General features: G+C 48.7%; 1 protein-coding gene across 8 annotated transcripts in view; it reads left to right on the top strand.

The window, feature by feature from the left end:
- The window catches only part of MEF2D (myocyte enhancer factor 2D), a 136,132-nt gene extending 117,049 nt beyond the window's left edge, over positions 1 to 19,083 (top strand). For 5 of the 8 annotated variants that reach the window (XM_077920500.1, XM_077920502.1, XM_077920503.1 and 2 more), the window contains 6 exons: positions 771 to 827; positions 4,745 to 4,935; positions 6,039 to 6,059; positions 10,286 to 10,415; positions 15,501 to 15,717; positions 18,662 to 19,083. In XM_077920500.1, the coding sequence (XP_077776626.1) occupies positions 771 to 827; positions 4,745 to 4,935; positions 6,039 to 6,059; positions 10,286 to 10,415; positions 15,501 to 15,717; positions 18,662 to 18,989 (944 nt within the window). In that variant the 3' untranslated portion in view covers positions 18,990 to 19,083. The remainder of the gene's footprint in view (positions 1 to 770; positions 828 to 4,744; positions 4,936 to 6,038; positions 6,060 to 10,285; positions 10,416 to 15,500; positions 15,718 to 18,661) is intronic. The other 3 variants (XM_077920505.1, XM_077920506.1, XM_077920504.1) reach the window with 1 other exon arrangement.
- The last annotated feature ends 1,888 nt before the right edge of the window (positions 19,084 to 20,971 follow it).

Genomic DNA, 20,971 nt, shown 5'->3' with positions numbered 1-20,971 from the left:
AGCCATGATGGCTATGCTCCGCCTATACCAGGGGTCTGCAACCTTTAAGACAAAAAGAGCCACTTGGACCCTTTTTCCGAAGAAAAAAAAACTGGGAGCCGCAAAACCGGGAAGGTGACGTCGGGACAGTGCGGGACGCACTGCCCCCATGCGACGTCACAGCCAGTACAGCGCCCGCCACTGTGGGGAGTGTCGGGGCGCACAGTGCACCTCCCCTCGCTAGTATCCGCCCCGGAGCCGCGGCAAAGGTGTAAAAGAGCCACATGCGGCTCCGGAGCCGCGGGTTGCAGCCCCTGGCCTATACAGTTGGAGGCAGTAATGATTCTTAATACAGTGGTACCTCAGGTTAAGTACTTAATTCATTCCGGAGGTCCGTTCTTAACCTGCAACTTTTCTTAACCTGAAGCACCACTTTAGCTAATGGGGCCTCCTGCTGCTGCCACACCGCCGGAGCACGATTTCTGTTCTTATCCTGAAGCAAAGTTCTTAACCTGAAGCACTATTTCTGGGTTAGAGGAGTCTGTAACCTGAAGCGTATGTAACCCGAGGTACCACTGTACAAGTTGCTGGAAACCACAGGAGGGGAGGGTTCTCTTGTTCTTGAATCTTGCTTGTGGGTTTTCAACAGGCATCTGGGTGAGAACAGGATGTTGGGTTAGATGAGCCCTTGGCCTGATCCAGCAGGCTTTTCTTCCATTCCTCTGGATCAGCATTTTGGAATGTGTTGGAATGTCAAGTCTAACTCTCTTTGCCCATATTCTTTTCCTTAGGGGCAATGCTTGGAGGAGACCTCAACAACACAAATGGAGCCTGCCCGAGCCCAGTAGGTGAGTAGAAGCGAAGTGGAAGCTTGTTGTTCCAACAGCCAGATGTCAGGAAAAGGGTTCTGGAGAGCCTTCCCTTGGATGAATTGTGGTGGGAAGGTTGTTGGCCTTGGGTCCAAGCCATTCCATGCACAGGGACAAGAAAGGGGGTGACTGGGAATGGGGGTCCCACGTAGATGAGGCCCACGCAGCAATCTCAGCCCAGGGTCAGTGCCTGAGCTGCATTCTGGATGAGCTGGGCGCTGTAACTATAAGAGAGCAGCAGAGCTTTCAGCTCTTGCGATAGAGGAAGGAGCTCCAAGCTTAAAGAGCTGAAATAGAACTTAATGCAGTTTGGGGTGTAATGACTCATAAGGTCACATGTTGATCTAAGTTGCTGCTGATCTATGTGGGTGACACAGAGAAGCTTGAGAAATTTCACATTGCAAGCGGGTAGATGGCAGTGGAGTCAAGGAGGCCTCTTGATGGTTTTCTCCCAGGGCTGGTCATGCGGAGATGCGTTTCAGTGTCAGCATTTAGGAGCCAGCTGCTTATGATCCCCAAAATGGGCCTTGAGAAAGCTTGGCCTGGAGAGCCTCAACCTCAGGCCCTCAGACCTCTCTTACTGGCCCCCAGAACTCTCTCCAGGTCACATCCCTCCCCAGCCCTGCTTTATACCTTCCTTGGGTGTTTTTGTCTGGCTGGAATGGGTGCTTGCTTGGTCAGAGGAATGTAACAGAGAGCTGGGGCTGTGTGTGTAGAAATTAGCCCACACTACAGAGGTAACCTTCACATTAGTGACTCCATCCACTTTTGCCTCTGGTCCTGCCCAGTGCTGACCTGTGACTTCTGGAAGGTTGCCCAGAAAAGAGTCCCCCACCCCAAAATCAGGTAATTATTGCCAGTTAATTAAACAAAATAAATCACACAATATATTCTCATTTAAAAACTATAAAATAACAGTTTAAAAATATGGCAAATCAACAGCGGCTCGACTAATGGTTAGGAAACACTTTCTGAAAAACTTATCTGCAAGGCTGACATAATTACCCACTTCGGAAATCTGCCCTTAGAGGAGGGAAAGGGGTGGAACCCGCATTATAGGGCCAAACCAGGCCGAGTCCAGACAAGCAAGTCTTTCCGCGCCAGTTTTAATTAGAGACTGCGCTGCACTTGGGATCACTTTATTTGACCTTGTCAGTTTCAAAACCAGCCCTTGTTTTAAAACTCCTGTTAAAATGACAACCCTTCTGGGTGGCTTCAGAAACCATGCCTGAATCCCTTTTAAACGACTCTTTGTTTGGTTTAATTGTTGCATGGCAATGGGCAGGGATGGCTCTAATTGGACATTGAGACATCCTGGCCTTGAGATGAAATATATCAAGGTGTCCTGCCTCTCGTGGCTTTAATAATTGTGTAGCAGAGAGAATTTCTGAAGGTGCGGCTTCTCCCACCTTGATAGCACTGGGAGGCGAGGAGGCTGCACCCTCCCAAGGGCTGTCTGCTTCCGCTGCTTTTAAAGGCAAGTCTGGCAGCAGTCCCCTTTGTTGCGCCTTGGTGCCCCACTTAGGATTCAGTGGGGGAGGCAGACTGGAAGATGGATATATAAATGTGTGTTTATATGGATACACATGTCATACATACATAATAGGGCTGCCACCCTTGCTCAGCTTGCTCCCCAACCCCATCCTGACTTCATCCCAATCCAGGATTGTGATGTGGCACTACAGATCCTCTATTGGGGGCTGTGTGATGACAACTTTACATTTTACACATCCTAGTGAAACACATATAGATATATGCCTGGTCTGCCTAAGGCGGTAGAGAGAAGGGATGACAGTAAGGGCTGATGAGAAGCTCAGGCTGTGACTGGGATGGAAGGCCTCAGGTCTCAAAGACAGATCCCCATGGTGGAGAGGCAATTACTGCTTGTTTTAGAATTGCAGTGTTTAATTGGGTGTGCTTTTTTGAAGATAATTTAAAAAGGTGTGCTGACTATTCAGAGACCAGACTCATTTGAAAATAAAAAACTTTACAGTGGTACCTTGGGTTAAGAACTTAATTCGTTCCGGAGGTCCGTTCTTAACCTGAAACTCTTCTTAACCTGAAGCACCACTTTAGCTAATGGGGCCTCCTGCTGCTGCGCCGCCGCCGCTGTTCTCATCCTGAAGTATAGTTTCTCATCCTTTCTGTTCTCATCCTGAAGTATAGTTCTTAACCTGAGGTAATATTTCTGGGTTAACTGAGTCTGTAACCTGAAGCGTATGTAACTCAATGTACCACTGTATTTTTTAAAAAAAACAACCCCATAAATAACAGCAGCATCTTAAAAGAGGTATCCCCTTTTCTTTCTTACATAGGAGGGAATGCCTCTTAGGCCCCATTCACACCACACAGTTAAAGCACTATGACACCATTTTAAACAATCAAGGCTCCTCCCCCCCCCGAGTTCTGGGAGCTGCAGTTTGCTAAGGACGCTGAGAGTTTTGAGGAGACCCCCTATTCTCCTCACAGAACTGCAGTTTCCAGAGTGGTGTAACAAACTGTCCCTCTTTGCAGGGAACTCTGGGAATTGTAGTTCTATGAGAGGAATTGGGGTCTCCTCACCACTTTCAGCACTCTTAACAAACTGCAGCAGATTGGGTGGCAAGGGGAGGCGGATACTGCTTTAACTTCACCTGAGATCCCTGAGTGCCGAGCCTTGGCCCTTCCCAAGGCTCCTAGGCACGCTTGCTGTCCCTGTCAATCTTCCGCACACACACAACGTCCTGCCTCTCCCCTCATCTCCCCCTCCCCAAGCATCTCTCCTGTCTCCAAAGCAGCCCCCATGTCAGCTGCCGTGCGCGGCTGTTCCGGCTTGTAACTTGGCAGGCCCTGTGAATGTCATCATTGACGTCACCCAAACATTCCCCTCATTCCAGGAAACAGGAGCAGGGAAGCAGGACAGGAGAGCCCAGGGGGTAGGCCCTCAGAGAGACCTCGCCAAGCCCTGGGACTTTCTCAGGACCTGTGGGGTGTGGGGAGACTTGACACTCTGCCCCCCCCCATCCGCCCTCTCCTAGCCTCTTGTTCCTCCTCTTGGTGCCAGTCGCAAAGCCAGGAGGCGGGTTGGTGATCTGAGACCTGCCTTGATTTCTCCTGCTAGCCTTATTGTGACATTGAAACACAGCAGCCAGATTATTGGCTAGGGTTCCATTTTGATCTCACATAACCCGTGTTTTAAAACAGCTGCAATGGTTGCCGGTTCGTTTCCGGGCCCAATTCAAGGCGCTCACATTAGTGTTTAAAGAACTGTACAGCTTAGGACCCAAACACCCAAAGATCCTTCCTGCAGACCCTCTTGGGTGCTAAGATCAGCAGAGGGGGTCCTCTTGCTAGTTCCACTTCCTTCAGAAGCTCGAGGGTGGTGGCAATCTTGGACAGGGCCTTCTCTGTGGCAGCCCCTAAATTGTGGAACTCTCCCCCCCCTTCATTATACAGAATCCGACAAATTCTGAAGACACATCTCTTTACCCTAGTTTTTTTACACTTGAGGTGTACGTTTTTGGGACCCACCTTATTTCTGTGTTTGTAAATTGTTTTAAACTGTTTCTAATATTGTGTTTTAATATTGTAACCCACATTGTGACCTTAGGGTGAAGGACATGTAATAAATTATCGTCATCAGCCCTGGCAGCTCCAGGAAGAGCTGGCCATGTCCCCAGCCTAAAACCCTGGAGGGCCCCTGCCAGTCAGTGTAGACTATACTGAACTAAATGGACCAAGAGTCTGACTTGGGAAAGGGCAGCTTCCTGTGTAAACTGGGAGAAAATAGAGATTAATTGAGGCACACTTACTTTGACTTATGTTTGGGCATGGGGACAAGTTTAAGATATTTCCCAATGTTGTCCATTCTTTGAAAAATAATATCTGTTTTTCCCCCGTCTCTTCTTTTTCTCCAGGGAATGGTTACGTCAGTGCCAGAGCCTCCCCAGGTCTCCTTCCCGTGTCCAATGGCAACAGCCTAGGCAAGGTCATCCCGGCAAAATCGCCGCCACCACCTTCCCATGGCACTCAGCTGGGTGCCAACAACCGCAAACCGGACTTGCGCGTCATCACCTCACAGAGCGGAAAGGGTCTCATGCACCATTTGGTGAGTCCAACTTAGGGCGGAGAAATCCTGTGCGTTTCCAACTTCAGCAGGCTCCTGGGCCTGATCCACCACCCTCCATTTTACTGAAAGGCTGAGCCAAGGAGGAGATACCAGCCCTGACTTTGGTCTGCATGGAAACCTCTTCCCACAATCCTCAGGATATCTTTTTGTCAGTGTTTCGTAAGAACGCATGATGTTTTCGACCATGCTACACTCTTGAGAGCTGGTGATGATTGTAACAGCTGTTTAGACTGGCGCTGCAAAAATCCCATAGTTGTGCTTGCAGATAAGTGTATCAAGTAGGGCTGTTATGGCACAATTCTAAGGATGTTTATGCAGAAGCCATTCCCTCTGAGTTCAATGGGAATTACTGCCTAACAAGCAGAATTCCATCCCTGGTTGGTTAATCAATTGCATCTGCATAAATGTGTGTATCAGAAAGGAAGACTGCCTACCTGGGTTAGAGATGATGAATCTGCCCCTTCTTCTCTCACACACACTCGGAATGCCACTTCTAAAACAAATAAAACTTCTGAAATAAAAAACACACTGCTTAGATATTTTTAAAATACATACTGAGTTGTCTATAGATTGATTGAAAAAATTAAGAGCCTGTTTCTAATTTTTTAAAAAACTTGATGGCCAATTAGTTGGTGACAAGCAGTGAAAGGTTTATTATCTATTAATCTAAGAAATTAATTGGTTAAATGTTGCCGCAAGAATTCCAAATATACAACACCAGCATGTGTGAAACTGAAAATACCTTTCCGCTCTCCACACTTGTGACTCTCAGCAACTTGCATTCAGAGGCATACTGCCTCTGACAGTGGAGCTGTATCATAGCCATCCTAGCTAGTAGCCATTTCCACCTTGGATATTATCTGGCACTCCCAAGCACAGCCTGTTCTTTCTGTGGTATTCCCCTTGTCGTCGTCCCCCCCCCCCAATGTTTTCAACCAATATCACACAGCAGACCTTTGAACTTCTGGTCTGCCCTGCGTGATAGAGAACAGGATACTCAATTAGTGTTGAAAGTGGCATCAAAATTAAGCATTTTAAACGTAACAATTTCATTTTGGTTTCATTTTTATTCCACACCCCAGACAGAGGATCACTTGGATCTGGTGAGTTTCCATGCTTGCAAGTGGTGTGTGTGTGTGTGTGTGTGTGTGTGTGTGTGTCTTTGGGTTCTGTTCCCTTTTTAAAAAGAATAATTGTCTTGAAATTGAGAGACAGGGGGATGTAGGGACTTACTAGAGGAAACTCAGTCTGCTTTCAGGCCTCTTCTAGGGTGCCTTGATTGGTCCAGGAAGGTGGGTTGGCAGCCTGCCCTCCCAACAGCTGGCATGACTTTAGCAGCTGCATTGAATGGGTATGTGTGCCTGCACGTTGCCTCTCCTGTGTCCTGGAGTGGTGGAATTGCAACTCTAAACCAGGCGAGAATGGAAAGTGTCCCCCTCACATGCTGTCACTGGGTCTGCTTAAGCAAGGCCCCCTTTGTCCATCCCATCTGGCGTTAGATATGGGTCTCTTCTGCCTCATTCCTTCAGCTGTCTGCACAACAGCCTTTTCTGTGTGGGGTACTCTGCCCCATCTTTTCTGCTGCTGAGGGGCTACCTTCAAACAGCCCTCCTCCTACCCCTGTTCAACGTTGTCACTGCATGTGATGCATTTCCCTGCAGATGGTGGGAGTTCCCACCAGGTTGGCTAAAGCTAATCTGGGGTGGTGGGGTGGAATGGTGAGCCTGCTGAGGGAGGTGGGGTGCCACAACAGAAAAGGCCCTCTCTCCCCGCACATCACCCTCCTCACCCTGGACAACAGCAGCACCCAGAGAACAGTGCGAAGTTGCCTGTTTGGCTCTCAAGTGAGTCCCTGTGGTGAGGCTGGCAGCTTCATGAGCTACTTTAATTTGTTCTCTCTCACATTCTGCCTCGAACAGCCACCCAGATATCCCTGGGGATCAGGCTGACCCCATTTGTTTACTTGTCCAGTGGGATTTATATTCTGCTGAATAAAAACAAGCAAACCTCTGAAGCAGTTTACATAAAACGATAAAAGTACCCCCAAAAGATCACACTTAAAAGCAAGCGGGCATAATAAAATCTTATCAACAAAGAGATAACAATCAAACAGTTGAAAAAGGAAAACACCCCAAAGAAGCATCATATAAAGGCAATAAAATTAGGATTCGCTTATAAGTGAGCCTCGTATGGAAGCGCAGTCCCCTGATCAATACTTAACTCCCCACATTGCATGGGCAAAGGGGAGTGCCTTGCCTTTGTGTTCATCTGCATGCTCTGTCTGGCTGCTGCTCTGCCCCCCACTTTCTTCTTCCCCCCTATCCAGGTTTCTTTTCCCGCCTGAATTACATCCTGCTTGTGTTCATGACTGCGTGACTTCTTGTGTTTTTCAAGCAAAAGTGGACTCTGAAATCTAGAGCTCAGCAACTTATAGGGGGGGAAATGCACTGCAGACTGAGCAAGTCCATAAAGCTTATTCTTATTCTTTTAAAGAAGTGTATGTGTGCGTGTTGCATGTGAGGTAGAGAATGTATAGAAATAAAACATATACAAACAATACAGATCATAATAGCAGTATTAAAACATAAAAACCTAGAAGAATGCAGAAAAATAAACCTGCAGCAGAAATAAAATAGACTAATTTGGGAAGGCACGGGCAAAGAGAAAGATCTTTCGACAAATGCCGAAAATTATGCTGGTGCTTGCTCTGCTTCTAAAGAGGGAGCATTCCTGAGAACTGGTGCCACAATGCTGAGAGCACATGGCTTGAGCCACAGCATGCCTTACCCCAGGGGCAGGTCTACATGACCCAGGGTGGGATGCAGTAGGAGAGACAGCTTTTCAGATACCCAGGTCCATAATCCAGCCGTGTCACATGTTGGTGATAGTTTGCTCCAGAGAGCAACTGTGCAGCCGTGTTCTGCCCTAGCTTCATCTTCTGGACCAAATTCAAGGTCAGCCCCACGTAAAGCACATTGCAGGAATCAAGTCCTGTGGTTACTGGTCCATGGAATGCTGTTGCCAAGCTATCCCTGCCCAGGGATGGCTGTAACTGGTGCACCAGCCGAAGCTGGTGAAAAACACTCCAGGGCACTGCTTCAGTGACCACTTGGGTCAAGAAGGACCCCAAGACTACACACTTGTTCTTCTAGAGGGAGTGCAACCCAATCCAGAACAGGCAAGTCACCACTCCCACCCCAGGGCCTCTGCTTTGCCGAGATTCAATTTCAAGTTTATTGGCTTTCATCCAGCTCAGGCACTGGTTCAGGACTGGCTCAGCACCTCCTGGTTCAGATGTTACAGAGAAATAGAGCTTACTCATGATGCTGTGCTCCAGATCTCTTAATGACCGATCCCAGAGGCCTTGTGTGGATGTTGAATAGCATTGGGGATGCAGTACAAAACAACTCCCAGGGGGCTGAAAGGAGTTGGCCCTGTAGGAATTCCTATTATTAGAATTGTAGAGCTGGAAGGGACCTGAGGGTCATCTAGTCTAACCCCCTGCAATGCAGGAATCTTTCACCCAATATGGGGCTCAAACCCACAACCCTGAAATTAAGAGTCTCATGCTCTACCGACTGAGCTATCCCAGGTTATTATTATTATATTTATTGTTCCTAATATTGTTAGAAATCCTACTTCCTATTCACGATGTGGCCAAGGTGGTGGTGGGAGAAACTGCCTCTTGTTCTGGTTCTTCCTTCGTTGACATTCAGGGGTATCCCTTAAGAAACGTGGCAGTTCCTAGGTTGAGACTCTCATGGAGGCCTTATGGGGCCAGTGGGGACTCCTTCTACCCTTCAGTGCCCTTTGGGGAGGGTGGTGTTCCTTGCAACTTTTGGCTTGTGGGCTTCTTGGACGAATACACCTGGCCATCTCAGGAAAGAGGAAGCTGGTCTAGGCAGGCCTTTGGCAGGAGTGCCCATTAGGCCAGCAGATTCCAGCTAGATAATTTCCGGTGATATTACAGCCACTTCCAAGAAAGTTGCATCTGTTTCTCAACAGATCCTGATAAGGCCTGATTTTTGAACAGTGAGCAGGTCATTCCCATCACAGCTGGTTGTTACAAGAACCTTTTAAACAGGGTTCTGTTTTGTTGCCTGGGTTTGTTTGTTTTCCTCTTCCCTCCTCATCACTTTTTGTTTCCTTTTGTGTGGTGTCTTCTTAGATTGTAAGCCTGAGAGGGAGGGACTGTGTTTATTTTTGTTGATATGTAAGCTGCAGAGCCAGATAGAAATGCTTCGACTCTGTCAGCCGCGGTAGCCAGTCTCTCCATATGCTCTACTATGAATCTTAAAAGAGCCTGCCTGCGGTCTCCCCATTCCTCCCCACCTCTGCCTCCCACTTGAAGGACCTGATACGACCTTCTGAGCAAAGAAGAGGGCAGGGGAAATCCCCACAGCTGCACCACGAGGGAATTTGTTCTAAATACCCCTAAGCCTATTGGGTCAGTGATCACGTCCCAGGCTATTGTAAGCTGCAGGTGCCTTGCCAGGCTCCTCCAAGCTCAGGGGCTTAATGCTTATCTTCAGTGTCATCTTGACTCTGTAATTGGGAGTCAAGGGGTGCTTCAGGGTGGCACAAGCACTGCCAGCACCTTTTTCCTTCATCTTGAAAGCCCCAGTAATAAAAGAGCCATAGCTCAGTGGCAGAGTTTCTGCCTTGCACGCAGAATGTCCTGGGTTCAATTTCCAGGTAGGACTGGGAAAGACCCCTTGCCTGAAACTTGCCACTGCCAGTCAGTGTGGACAATACTGAGCTAGATGGGACAGTGGGTCTGACTCAGGATAAGGCAGCTTCCTGTGTCCCTGTGTCACTTCTGTGGGGTAATGGTTAGAGTGTTGGACTAGAACCTGGTAGAGATCAGGGTTCGAATCTCCCACTTAGCCATGAAGTTCACTGGGTGACCTTGGGCCAGGGTCTCTGGACTTTAGCCTACCTCACAGGGTTGTCGTGAGGACAAAACAGGGAGGAAAAGAACCATGTACTCCTCCTTGAGCTCTTTGGAGGGAAAGGTGGGATATAAATGTAATTAAACAATAACAAAATTAAAAGCAGGGCTGGCAAACCTCCAGCCCTCAGTGAGCTTTTCTGTGGCCCCCAGAGAGACCCCATCAGCTCCACCACCCAGTTTATTCAAACTGATTGGATAAAGCAAAAGGGTTTCACAGGCCTGGCTTGTACACCTCTGCTACATTATACCCTTTTCAAACACTTCCTTAAAGTGGATGTGTCGCTTTGCCTCCAAGTGTATATTGCCCCCTTCCATATATTTTGACCTCCTTTCTCTTTCTCTCTCCCTCTCTTTCCCTCTTCTTCCTTTTCCCAGCAAAACACGCAGAGGCTGATGGTCTCCCAGGCGACTCATTCTCTGACCACACCGGTTGTTTCGGTGGCGACTCCAAGCCTCCTGACCCAAGGCTTGCCCTTCTCAGCGATGCCGACAGCGTACAACACAGGTGAGCCCGCCACATATGCCCGTGCATGAAACACAGCGGGAGGGGACTCTCCTGGACACCCTTCTGCTTCCAAAGCAGTCCTGTGGAAAGCAGAAGGCAACCCACTAGGGGCTAGCTGTGTGTTAAATTCACGGGGTGCAAGCCAGACTGGTGAACATCTGGAGATCCCGCCACCCTTGAGGCAGACAGAGCAAGCTGGAAGGGGCTGCAGCCAAGCACAGGAAGCCCATAGCCACTAGCTGCCTCTCTCGGGTCCTTAGTTATAGATCTATACCACCCTTCATCAACCTGATGCTTCCCAGATGTTCTGGACTACAAACCCCGTCAGCCCCAGCCAGCAAATTGATGGGAGCACAGTTGTGCTCGCTGAGGCTGATGGGAGTTGTAGTCCAATAATAATAATAATAATAATCTGCCAGGGACCAGGTTGGCAAAGTCTGGTTTAATTTGACCTATTTTTTTACAAGTGAAAAGTAGTGGGACAGGAAAAGTAACTGCTCAATGGAGAAAACTATGTGGATGAGAACCCTGTTGCATTTTGGACCATAGCTCAGTGGCAGAGCAGGTGTTTTGCATGCAGGTCCCAGCTTCAATCCCTGGGCTCTCCGGGCAGGACTGGGAGAGAGAGACTCGTCCCTGAGACCCCTGAAGAGCCACTGCCAGTCAGCGCAGACAGTAATGAGCTAGGTGGACCCAGTTAGCTGACTCAGTACAATAGGGCAGCTTCCTATGTTGCAGCATTCTTGCGTGATTGTGGGGTTAGAGGGGATGGTTTCAGAAACCAGGACTAGAAGCCTGAAGCTGACGCAGAAAATGAGAGGGAGCCGGTCTTAAGGAGCAGCTCTGATGCTGAGGAATGGAATGAGGTGCGAGGTCAAACACACCCATCTTAATGAGCAGACGGAGCTGACACCTGTCTGCTCAGAAGCGATGCCTTTCTCGGGGTGACGGCAAATCATCCTGAGGTGTGTGAGAGCAGTTGGGCCGTGGGGCTCGGTATATTGCAAATAGAGACGCCCCTTTGAAACATAATTATGGGGCTGAAGCTCAGCATTGGCCGTGGCCTGCTAGCCAAAATGGGTGCCTAGAAGATGACACCCAAGCCCAAGAGCTACTTTCTCCAAAGTGGCTGCTGTTTCTATTATGGTACTGCAGCCTTCACCAACTTGGAGCTCTCCAGTTGGTTTGGACTATAACTCCCATTAGCCTCAGCCAGGAGCCAGAACCGCCATGCTGCCTCGGGCTGATGGGAGTTGTAGTCCAAAGCAGCTAGGCTGCCTGGGTGTTTGTCATCCCAAACACCTGGAGAACAGCATGCTGGTGAAGACTGCCATTTTCTCTGGCTGTTGCTTCAAGCTTTTTTCTCTCTCTTTCCCTGCATGGCTGATAACGTTCATATAGGAACACATGTGTGCCTTGGTTATAGTATGCAATGCAGGGTGTTTGCTTTAAGACTGTCGGCTGTTCTCTCTCTCCGTCGCCCACGCTGGCCCTTCTCCTCTGATGGGCTGGCAGGCAGAGGTGGATAAGACGCCTGGCGTGATGCAGAGCATTGAAACCTGACCCCCAGGGCAACTAGAAACCATCCACAGCCACCTCTCTGCCTTCTGGGACATCAGCAGGCCTTGTTTGCTCGGCAACTGATGAGCATACCTTCAAAAACCTGATTTTGAAAAACAGAAGGCAGCTGAGATTCTTCAGAAGTAAAATCGGATGGCCCCCTTTCCTGTCTTCCACACACTAACTCCTGCTTTGCTTCTGTCGCCTTTTCAAGCGCAGAAGGTGCTCCCTCCCGTCTCGCTGATCCTTGCTGTGGAAGAGAATCTCGCAGATCCCACCCACCCTACTGCACCCTATTGTCCGGGCGGGGTGGGTGGCAGGCAGGTCGCCTCAGAATTTCCCAGCAAAGGCTTTGGCAGCTGTTCACGCTTTGCTCTCAAGCAGTTTTGACAGCTGAGGAGGGGAGGGGTGACAGAAACTGCAGACACCCTAAGCAAGAATGGGACAGTGCAGCCAAGCAGACGGGTGGGGGGATGGACGGACAGACAGGACAGGACGGGACACCCGACATTCAGGTTGCATTGTGTTCACATCACACCCAGAAAGGCATCTCAGCAGAACTGCCTCCAGGGAATCCTGATGGGAGCTTGACAGCTCCTTGAGAGGCAAGTGAATTTTCCCCTTCTTCAAATATTTGAGGCATTGTCTCTTGGGGTTTGATTGCAACCCCAAGAGGGTTCCCCTCCTCTCCTTGTCATGGGAGTTTCACACAAAGAAGATGGAGACCCGTTTTTCAAAGCACAAAAAGCTTTTTTAATTTCAAGAAACTTTGGGTGTTGAAACCAACATGAAGCGGAATTACAACAGCAGGTCTAAGAAGCACTGGTGCCTCTTCCCACCCCAAAACACTGGGGGGGGGGGTATCATTTAGTGTGAAAAATAAATCATGCAGAAAAACAGGCCCAAACCTTATTGTTTCCCCAGCCCTGAGCACTGCAGTTTTCTGTTTACTGTCTTGGCAATTCAGGATGGTGTGTTCTCAGGCAACCTTGGCCTGTTCAGCCTTGATAACTCTCCTTGATTTTCATGTGAGATAGTTAGCACACTTTTCAGTCCTGTTGTGCTGAACTGTGTGGGTTGTGCCATTGGTTGTTATATTGCCTACACTGACTGGCAGTGGCTGCCCATGGTTTGGCCAGCCCCACCTAGAGATGCCAGCGGTGATGATGCTGAGGAGTGTGATAATTCATTGCCTGCCCTTCACCCTAAAGTCCCAGGGTGGGTTACGACATTAAAACACAACATAAAAAAAACCACAAGTTTACTTACAGCCACAGAAATAAGGCGGGGTCTAGAAATAACACCTCTCAGGTGCCAAAGGCCAGCATAAAGAGGGGCGTCTTCAGCATTCAGTGGAAGCTGTTAAGTGAAGGTGTCAGGCTCACCCTGGTGTGGAGTTCCAGATCTTAGGCGCTGCTACAGAGACGGCCATCTCCCAGGTCATCTCCACCCTGAACATCTAAGGGCAGTAGAACAACCTACTGACCGTAGCACCCTAGAGGATCTGGAGAAAAGGTCTCGCTGATATTTAGGACCTGAGTCCTTTAGGGCTTTAAACACTTACATGAGCGTCTTGAATTGGCCCCGGAAACGAGCTAGGAACCTGGGTTATACAAAGTCCATGGTGTATAAGAAGTGCACAATTTATTTAAAATAAATAAATAACCCACTGTATCAGCCAGGTTTCCCCCCCAGCATCTACCTAATTCTGTAACAAAGATCCCCACCTTCATCCTTTCTTACCTTTATCCCTTCCCCTGTTGTCCAAGTTGCCCGTGTCAACCTGCTAGTCGCTTTGGACCAGAACACTCCCATCAACTCCTGCCAGCACAGCTGCTTTGGATGCCCAACTCTCATCACTCCCAGCCATATGATGCTGCCACTGGATGGAAGCCTGGCTGTGATGACTGGGGCTGATGGGAGTTGTAGTGCAAAACACCTGGAGGGCGCCAGGTCGGGGCAGTTGTTCCTGCACTCCCCTCTTTATCTCTTTTTGTTCTTATAAAATCTCTGCAGGCTACCGCTGCACACTTTGCTGCTTTTAACACGACCACCAACAGAACTTTCTAATTTGCGTATTGTTTGTAGCTGTAGATCTGTATCCTCCAAGCGTATCTGTTTAGTAGACAAAGTATCCATTCTTCCTCTGTGTTTAAGCAACTGATTAATGGCAGAGGTTCAACTGCATCTCATAACCAAACCAACCTGCCAACTCTCACTCTTTGTTATATTCCAAGTTGAGGTGTGGCTGGTTATATATAAATGCAATGAACGAATTTGCAATTTAAAATACACTTCCTGTGCTGCATAATCTTGCAGTTAATACTTCCCACCTTTTGTTTGATGGGAGCCATGTCACTACTAGACCTCAAGGAACATTTTGACTCATTGGGCTTCTTTGTGGTCACAGGCGACTGTGACAAACTGCTCATAGAGTGCACACGGTGTGCTGCTCTTCAGCCCGTGGTGATCCAGCTGTGTTGCTTTTAGAGCAGGTTGGGAAACGCAATTGCTAATACTCCTAAATGTTCCCCGAAAATGGATTCCTGCACATACTCTGCTTGTGAAGCTGCCAGGGGCAGTTGGCTGCTCACAGAAGACAAACGCTGGACTCAAAGAAGCCTAGATCTGGACCAACAGCAGGGCAGCTTCCTACCTTGTTCATGGATACGTCGTCCTCTGCACATGACCCCCCTCTTCATCACAGCTGGAGGGGGGAACTGTGATATGCAGGCTTCTTTGGCAGCAATCCTGCATCCAGATGGTCACATGACCAGGTCCTCAGCAGCCCACCTCCCTCCCCTCTCAACCTTAAGCAAAGTGTGTCTATTTTTCCATTCTAATGTTAGCAATGGGCATGTGCATAGGGTGCCATCTTGTGGTAGGTAATTTTATAAACCTTGCTTGTGCCTTCCCTTCAGTAGTGTGTGTATTTGCATTTGCTATCTGATTCTGATTAACTAGGCTAATTTGCTATCTTGCATTTGCTATCTGAATCTGATTAACTGGGCTTCTGGTACACTTAACAGGCTCTCTGTCAGTACAATGTCTGGGTGTTTTTTGGCACGGGGTTTGGGACACCCTTGCCTTCCAAGGGGCCCCTTTTCCAAATGCCGGTGTGTCTGAGGCTGGTCCGGAGGGATCAGAGACTTGCTCCATCGGCATTTTAATGGGAGCCTACCAAATTTCCCCTTCTTGAAGCAACTCGCCAACTGAAATGCCGCTGTCCTTTGAAATTTGCACTCTGCTGAATCTTGCAGTGCAGTTTTGTAAATGGAAAAAGTGTACAAAAATGCGTTCTTGTGGGGAAGGCATGCACAAAAATATGTATATTCATGAAAATAACATGCAAGAAAATATTGCAATCTCTGCATTTCAGGGGGTTGGACTAGATGCTCCTTGGGTCCCTTCCAACTCTATGATTCTATGATTGTGTAGGAATATATCATACTAGGGGAAATTGCTTGCAAAGGCCCTACTGGTGTGTCTTCGGCTTTTGAAACCTTGTCCCCCTTTTCTTTTCAGACTACCAGTTGACCAGCGCGGATCTCTCATCCCTCTCATCGTTCAGTTCACCCACTGGTCTGTCTCTGAGCAACATTTCTGCTTGGCAGCAGCAACAGCAGCAGCAACAGCAACAGCAGCAGCAACAACAACAGCAGCAGCAGCAGCAACAGCAGCAGCAGCAGCAACAGCAGCAGCAACAACAGCATCTGGTTCCTGTATCACTAAGTAACTTAATGTAAGTGCATTGCAGTAATCCACCCCTGTTGCAAAATAGGGCAGAATAGTGGCATGGCCAATGTGTATGCATTACATGTGTGCAAACAGATAACAGAGTGTGCATATAGGCTACGCACAATCACCATACACTCACATTCAGCACACATCCTCACCAAACATACAGGCATGGAGGACTCAATGTCTTTCTTTCTCTCCCTTGGAGAGTCTAAAGGGTTGAAGAGACAAGACCAGGAAGGCTTCATTTGACCCCTAGGCCTGAGGTTCCCCGTCCCTGAGATAAACCATCCTCTCTGCCCCTTTGAGATTTTCCTTTGAGACCTTGCTTTCTTCATGCATGCTTTTGCTGCCATCTCATCTCCTCCCTGCCTTTCCACTGCTGGGCACTGATGTAATTTCTTACAGCAGCAATAACAGTCATAGAATCAATAGCACCTTGTCCTGAGTGATGTGAGGAAACAGGTAAGGAAAGTCACTGGAGGAAGAAGGATGTTAAATTATTCCAGTGAATTGCAAACAGCATGTGGAAACAGATAACATTTTAACAGGACGTCCCCAGCCTGGTGCCCTCTGTGTTTTGGACTACAATTCCCCTCAGCCACAGCATCATCTGGCCATACTGGCTGGGGCTGATGGGATTTGTGATCCAAAACATATGGAGTATGCCTGAAGAGGGACATAGCAGATAAGGTTGGGGCAAAGCTTCAGCCCTCTTACAACACATTTTGCCATTCTAGCATAAGTGATGCACAAATAGAGGCAAATTGCCACAATCCAGGCAGGTCGGCAGAATTCAGAATGTAGAATTCTGTCTTGCTTTTTGAGTGCATATGCAGCTCTGCCCTCAAAGCTCCCTACTTACCATAAAACCTCTGAATTTCTCCCCAGTGTGCAGTGTTTGAGTCAAACAAGATTGGTGTGTGCCATGTCAGCAAATTGGATGGTGTGTCTATGTGTGGCTGAGCCCAAGCAATACTACCATGAGGTGGAACGTGGGTCAGAACATTCCCGCCACTTGCAAGACTGTGATCCAAGGTTACGTGATCTAATTGGAACACAGATTTTGCAATTGCTTGCTTCAAGAACTAGGCTTTTTTGTGGGGCAGGGTAGAAACTACATCCTGGCCTACAGTTACCAAAAAATGTCAGTGCTGAGCTCTGCTTTCTGTCCCAGAGCATCCTTCAGCCATGATCTCTCCTCAGTCACATGTTGTGCTGCTGGCAGAAATTTCTTGACGGGCGGCTTGGGGGAACTGACATGAATCTGTCACTGGAGCATACAACCCAACTGGTCACTGTCTCAACTTCCGACCTGCGAGAGGCCAAGGGGTGGTTGGTTACATAAGCAAGGCCAACCAAATGACTCTGTGTTGACTGAATCTAATGGAAGAGGCGCCTCTTTTGCCCCAGGAGCTCTGCAGCTCATTTGCAAAGCCCAGAGCTCAGCAACAGAGGACAGTCTCTGCCTGCAGAAGGTCCCAGGTTCCCTTGCTGGTATCTCCCAACAAAGGGACCTCAGTTCTAGGCAAAAGACCCCTTGGAGAGCCCCAAGAATCCAGAGCTAGATGGACCCAGGGCCTGATGCAATTGAAGACAACTCTCTGAATGCTGACATTTTCAAGGCCAGTGCTCAGTGCTAGATCACCTGCTTTGCATTTGTTTCTCCTTGCAAATTTATAGAGAGAGAGTACAGCAGACATGTAAAATAACCTGCAGCTGAACAGATCATAAGAATGCCAAATTAAAAAGTATATACGCTAAGACATTGAGAGTCCCTTGTTGGCTCCAGGAAATTTATGTGGACATCTCTGGTCTCACTTGCAGGTCTTGCTATCCAAACACAATGCATTCTCAGGAAATTGTTTGTTAAGCAAGCATTTGCATAAAGACGATTTCCATTGATTCCTATAGAGAGATTTCTAATGCGTTCCCAACCACAGAATTTCAACCCCCAGAATAATGAAAAAACTTGGGGAAACCTTCCAAAACCTTGCAAAAGGGCGAACAAGGAATGGGGAAAAATGCTCTCTCCTCCTTCCTCTTCCCCTCCCTCCCTCCCTTCTACCATGGTTTCTGGCAAAATGACTGCCACAAACCACAAAAAATAGGGGTTGTTTAAGGCTGCTTATTTGTTTACAGTCCTACATGCAGGTCCAGCTGTTTGGCTGTCTGAGTCTGCGGTGTGTATAGCGAGGTGTGGGTACTAATTCCTCGTGTTTGGATAAGTCAGTTTTTGTATAACGAGCGTTTGGATAGCCGGACCTGCGTGTAACACTAAACCAAAGCATAGCGTTACATGTTAGTGTTCACCACACCTGGTAGTAGGCAGGGCCAGCGGAATTCTAAAAGAAGTCCAAAAGAAGAAAATATGTTTTTTCATGTGCTTTTCTTCTGCTGCTGTGTGCCCCTCCCCCAAATAATTTCTCAGTCAGCCTCTAGCTCTTTCCGTACTCAGGCTTGCAGTTCTCACTCAGTTGCTCTTTTTTCCCTTCACTCTCTCCTTTTTAAAAGCACTTCTCTGTAAAACTGCTCGCTGTGGGTTTCCCACCCTATCTTTTCTTTTTTGAAGCTGCCCCTTGCAAATCAACCCCAAAGGCCCACACTCCCCCTATAGGTGGTCCCAGCCTTGGGGCATGCAGGAAAAGGTGTGAAATCAAACTAGGAAATATCAGGTCCTGGCCTCCCAGGTCTCTTATTTCCAAATCAGTGAAGTTTGGAATGGTTGGTTCCGCCATCTTGATTCAAAATGGCGCCCATAGATGAAAACTACCTCTTCTGTCTTAGGAACCTTCAACTTTTTATGTGTGTGTATGATGTTGTATTGTGCTTTTACTATTTTTTGTTGGGAGCTGCCAACAGAGAACAGGTGGACAGTCCCGTTTCCGAAACATATGCTGGATAAATAAATGAGCCCCTGTGTGCCTGTCTCTCCCCCCCCCTTGCAGACAAGGAACCCACCTGTCCCACGCCAGCACCTTGACCGTCAACACCAACCCCAACATCAGTATCAAGTCGGAGCCTGTCTCACCCAACCGGGAACGCAACACGGCCACCCCGCTCTCCTCCTTCCCTCACCAGGCCCGGCATGAGCCTACGGGACGTTCACCCGTCGACAGCCTCAGCAGCAACGCCAGCTCCTATGAGGGCAACGAGCGGGAAGATCAGTCCCGGGCCGACTTTGGCTCCTCTCTCGGCCTCCTGAGACCCACTGCCGAGGCCGAGGGGGAGAACCCGTCCGTGAAGCGCATGCGGTTGGACGCTTGGGTGACATAACTGCCTCCCCCGGTGGCCCAGCGCCCTCCGTCAGAGCTGGTTTCCGCTCTCCTGCGTGTGTGTCTGGGGGGGCGGGGGAGGCAGTGGTTGGGGAGGTGGGGGGGGGACGAGGAGGGGAGGTGTGGGAGGGGGGAGGCACAGGGTGGGCCGGGTGGGTGGGAGGGGGGCTTATTATAAACTGCCTGAGAAATAGCTTTAGGATTTTGTAGGCGTCCGTTCTAGCGACATTATGCAGTACATTAAAAAAAAAAAAAGGCTCTTGAGGACCGTTTTGAGAGCCACTCAGAAGTCTGACTATATAAACCCCCTCACTGGTCACCAAATTCTCTCCCGGCCCTGGGTCCCACCTGACACAGCTCCTCGTGCGAATGCCAGCCCTGGGCTAGGCCGAGGCTGGTGAACGGAAACGTCTAGGGTGGGAGGGGGTGGGAAGGGTGGGGTATCTTGGGTGGCAGATGGGGCGAGGCTTGGCAGACTGCCATTTATTTGTCTATGGCTGGTCCTAACGTAGAGACGAGAGAGAGAAGAGTGCCTTTGGAAAGTCAGAGTCGTTACAAAGAGCTAGGAGGAAGCGTGTCTGTTTGCAGGCTTTGGGTGGCAGGGGCAATAGGCAGCTCAAGGAACTTTAGCTTTAAGGTGGGGGGCAGTTTCTAGTTTGGCACAACTTGGCAGAAGGATGGTGGAGATTGGAGACACCTGCTTCGAATCTCGCCTGACGATGTCTTGTACGGAGACATGGTTGTGTGTTTCGTTTTGCTTTGTTTTTCGTTGTTGTTTTTTAAAAAAAGAAATTAGTTTATCCAGGTAAACGAAGGCTGGAGAAATGCAATAGCTTTAAGAGAGCTGAATCTCTAATCCGGTGTTTCCCAAACTTTTGATAATCTGGGATGCAGGGTTTTTTTCTGGAGGGAGAACAAGAGGCACACTTTGTCCATAGCGCTCCAAAAAGGGACAGCTCCGAGGAAAAGGGGCATGAACTCTCCTTCTCCAGTCTGTTTGGCCCCCTGGGATACCACCCGCCCACAGGATTGGACCTCTTTGCGGCTACGCAGACGTCAGTAGGGTTCTTTGCTCGTTTGCGTTGATGTCACTGCCCTTGCATTGATGGATGCATCCGACATGATGGCTTAACGCTCCCAGTCATGCTGGGCTCCTTTCCTCTTGTGTGGCGCCCCAAGGTTGGCAGCTGGGAATTGTCTCTCTGGCAGGGACAAAGGAACAGTGGAAGTGGGTAAACCGGGGCAGCCACTGAGCTGGGGTACGTGAACATCCACAGATGGGGAACAGTCAAGGAAGGTGGTCCTTCCATTCTAGAAAGCTTTCCCTGAGTTGATGTGGTCACGACTTTCCATTATTGCTTCAGGGTGTGCCCATGGTGTGTGCTGCCTTCTCTGCAAGGCAGCACACCCTGAGAAGTCCTCCTGAGGGTCAGGTTAAAAATGGGGCACCTTGCAATCTAGAGGGTGGTGATGCCAGGCATGGGCCATCCGCTGTCCTGCATCACAGGGAGCTCTGCTTCAGGGGGGCTTGTTGGGGCCTCTTCACACTTGCCATCACATGTTCACTCGCAACCACAGTTCCCATCAGGGTGCTTGCCTCCCCCCCCCAATACCTACGCACCCTCAGTGCATCCTTCCCCCTTTTTACTAGGCTGATATCTTAGGCAATTACTTGGACAGGTTTTGGCTGATCCAGCCATCGAGTAAATATGCATAAACTGAAGTAGGAGAGAAAACAATCATTTTGGAGGAAAGGAAAAAATACAACTCACTTGGGACTGAGTATGCAGCCTCTGAGAAGGACCATGGGCAGTTTTTTTGCTTTTGTTTAATATGTATTTATTTAAATAATTGGTGCCCAGGCAGTGGAGGGGGCAAGGTTTTTATAAAGTCACTTAAAATGTTTTTGAATGGGTTAACTTAACCAATTACCTGACTAAGGCTGCAATCCTCACCTCACTTACCTGGGAACAAGTCTCACTG

This window comes from Podarcis muralis, chromosome 16, assembly GCF_964188315.1.
Source record: "Podarcis muralis chromosome 16, rPodMur119.hap1.1, whole genome shotgun sequence".
Taxonomy (NCBI): domain Eukaryota; kingdom Metazoa; phylum Chordata; class Lepidosauria; order Squamata; family Lacertidae; genus Podarcis; species Podarcis muralis.
This window is presented reverse-complemented; position numbering and strand designations above follow the sequence as displayed.